This window comes from Cyprinodon variegatus, unplaced genomic scaffold (genome assembly GCF_000732505.1).
Source record: "Cyprinodon variegatus isolate N-32 unplaced genomic scaffold, C_variegatus-1.0 Scaffold942, whole genome shotgun sequence".
Lineage (NCBI taxonomy): Eukaryota > Metazoa > Chordata > Actinopteri > Cyprinodontiformes > Cyprinodontidae > Cyprinodon > Cyprinodon variegatus.
The window spans coordinates 202,102-204,722 of NW_015151395.1; the positions used below are offsets into that span (position 1 = coordinate 202,102).

The 2,621-nt window shown below is 41.4% G+C and overlaps 1 protein-coding gene across 1 annotated transcript in view; it reads left to right on the forward strand.

The window, feature by feature from the left end:
* Window positions 1-2,621, forward strand: part of fars2 (phenylalanyl-tRNA synthetase 2, mitochondrial) — a 115,226-nt gene that overhangs the window by 29,372 nt on the left and 83,233 nt on the right. Inside the window, exon 2 of the mRNA XM_015398569.1 lies at window positions 463-785. Within this exon, the coding sequence (XP_015254055.1) occupies window positions 481-785 (305 nt within the window). The 5' untranslated portion in view covers window positions 463-480. The remainder of the gene's footprint in view (window positions 1-462; window positions 786-2,621) is intronic.

The following is a 2,621-nucleotide window of genomic DNA, read 5'->3' on the forward strand; positions in this document are numbered from 1 at the left end:
TGGATGGATGGATGGATGGATGGATGGATGGATGGATGGATGGATGGATGGATGGATGGATGATGGTTGGTTGGATGTATCTCCAACATGTCTCCATCCTTGTATATCTTTATATACGATGATGTCATCCTCCTGTTCCTTTGATCTCCTAATAGGATAAACAGGATAGAATAAATAAATCCCAAATAGAAACTAAATCTAAATGTTTTATTGTTTGTTTAATGAAGCTAACGTAACGTTGAGCTCATCCATTACTGAACCAGGAGCCTCTGGTTGGAAACTAAACCAGACTTTAAAGATCAATCATTTTAATTAATGTAATAATATTTGAACCTGGTAGGAAGTTTAAAACAAAAGACAAAAATCTTAAACTCATCTAATTTAGTTTTATTGACATTAAAGCTTCTTTTCTCTGTCTGCTGGGATCTCAGATGAAAGTACTGATGTTCGTTTTTATTCCAGCTCCATGGACCCATCATCATGACGTTCAGCTCATCGATCTTATCCCGCCATCAGCTCTGGCCCCGCCCTCGCCTCCATCGCCTCCTTTCAGACGCCTGGACCAATGGCTGCGCAGCGCCATCCAGGTGCCTCAGCACCGACGGCCCCTCCCTCCACCCTGTGATTGGTGAGAACTCGGTGGAGCTGTTAGGCCACTCCTACCCTCGTGATGACTTCACTAACGTCACTCCAAAGATCCTGGGCAAGGTGGGGCGCCACCTGCACAACCAGCCGTACCATCCGCTGTGGCTCATCAAGGAGCGCATTAAAGCTCACTTCTACAGGTGAGACCTCAGGAACGTACCTGAGCTTTTTCCTTTATCTCTTCGTAAAGACATGGTAGAATTCGCACCACAAGATTACTCCTCTAAAAATGTCTAACAGATTTATTAAAATCTCATTGATGATGTCATCCAGCAGCCTAAGTTTCAGAGCTTCCAATCTGATTGGTCGGTCTGGGTTTGGCTTTACTGGTCTGAACGTATGGATTTCAGGGTAAAGTTGGGTGGAGGGAGAGTAATGCTGCGGGGATGTCAGTGAGGAATCTGGCTCACGACTTTGGTGTCTTCAAAAACGCTCATCGACGATTTCAAGCTTAAAACTTTAGGGCTACAGGTTCAGTTTCAAATTCAGTTTATTTCTATAGAACCAATTCCCATCATGTCATCTCAGGTCACTTTATAGAGACGATTCAAAGTTTTCTGTCTAAGGAAAACCAGCTGATTGCATCGACTCATTGACCCTTCAGCAATCCCTCACACTAAGCATGCTGGTAGCGACAGTGGAGAGGAAAAACTCCCTTTGAACAGGAAGAAACCTCCAGCAGAACCAGGCTCAGTGTGCGTATATTAGCTGCGACATTTGGATCAAGGTGCTACGACCGAAAACATTTGATTGACAGATGACCGTTGATATATGAATTTAGGTGTCGCTGGGATTTGAATTAAAAATGCCACTGAAATTTAAATGTTGTATGTTTGTACTTACTGTTTCAGTGTTAAAATATATTCAGAACACATTTTTGACCTAAACAAAAATTCATTGTCATTATTTCTACACAGTTGAACTTTCATTTATTTTCTCTTCAAGCTCAAAATGCACATTACTATTTCAAAGTAATTACATTTTCAATACTAATTTTCAGTTTAATTTTTGAGTGTTAAAAAAATCTGCACATAAAAAAATTCAACCTTTTAAAATTCAACCTCAATATTTTCACTTACATTAGCAATGGATTGTGGCGTCCAACACCCAGCCAATCCCCTTACAGTTTCTTAGTCACGTGACGTGACGCATGTGGCGCTCATACGGAAGGAAAACCAGCATGACGGAGCCGTTCATGCAGGCTAACGCTAACTCAATTACAGAAAAATTTAAGTAATAAACTCACCGTTGAGTTAGCTTTAGCTTGCATGACCGGCTCCGGTCATGCAGGCTATCGCTAACTCAACCACAGAAAAATTTAAGTAATAAACTCACCATTGAGTTAGCGTTAGCCTGCATGACCGGAGCCGGTCATGCAGGCTAACGCTAACTCAACTACAGAAAAATTTAAGTAATAAACTCACCGTTGAGTTAGCGTTAGCTTGCATGACCGGCTTTTCAATAGTTATTTTTCAGTTTAATTTTTGAGCGTTAGCTTGCATGAACGGAGCCGGTCATGCAGGCTAACGCTAACTCAACTACAGAAAAATGTAAGTAATAAACTTACCGTTGAGTTTGCGTTAGCTTGCATGACCGGCTTCTCAATACTTATTTTTCTTTTTAATTTTTGAGCTTTAGCTTGCATGACTGGCCCCGGTCATGCAAGCTAACGCTAACTCAACTACAGAAAAATTCAAGTAATAAACTCACCGTTGAGTTAGCGTTACCTTGCATGACCGGAGCCGGTCATGCAAGCTGACGCTAACTCAACTACAGAAAAATTTAAGTAATAAACTCACCGTTGAGTTAGCGTTAGCTTGCATGACCGGCTCCGGTCATGCAAGCTGACGCTAACTCAACTACAGAAAAATTTAAGTAATAAACTCACCGTTGAGTTAGCGTTAGCTTGCATGACCGGCTCCGGTCATGCAAGCTGACGCTAACTCAACTACAGAAAAATTTAAGTAATAAACTCA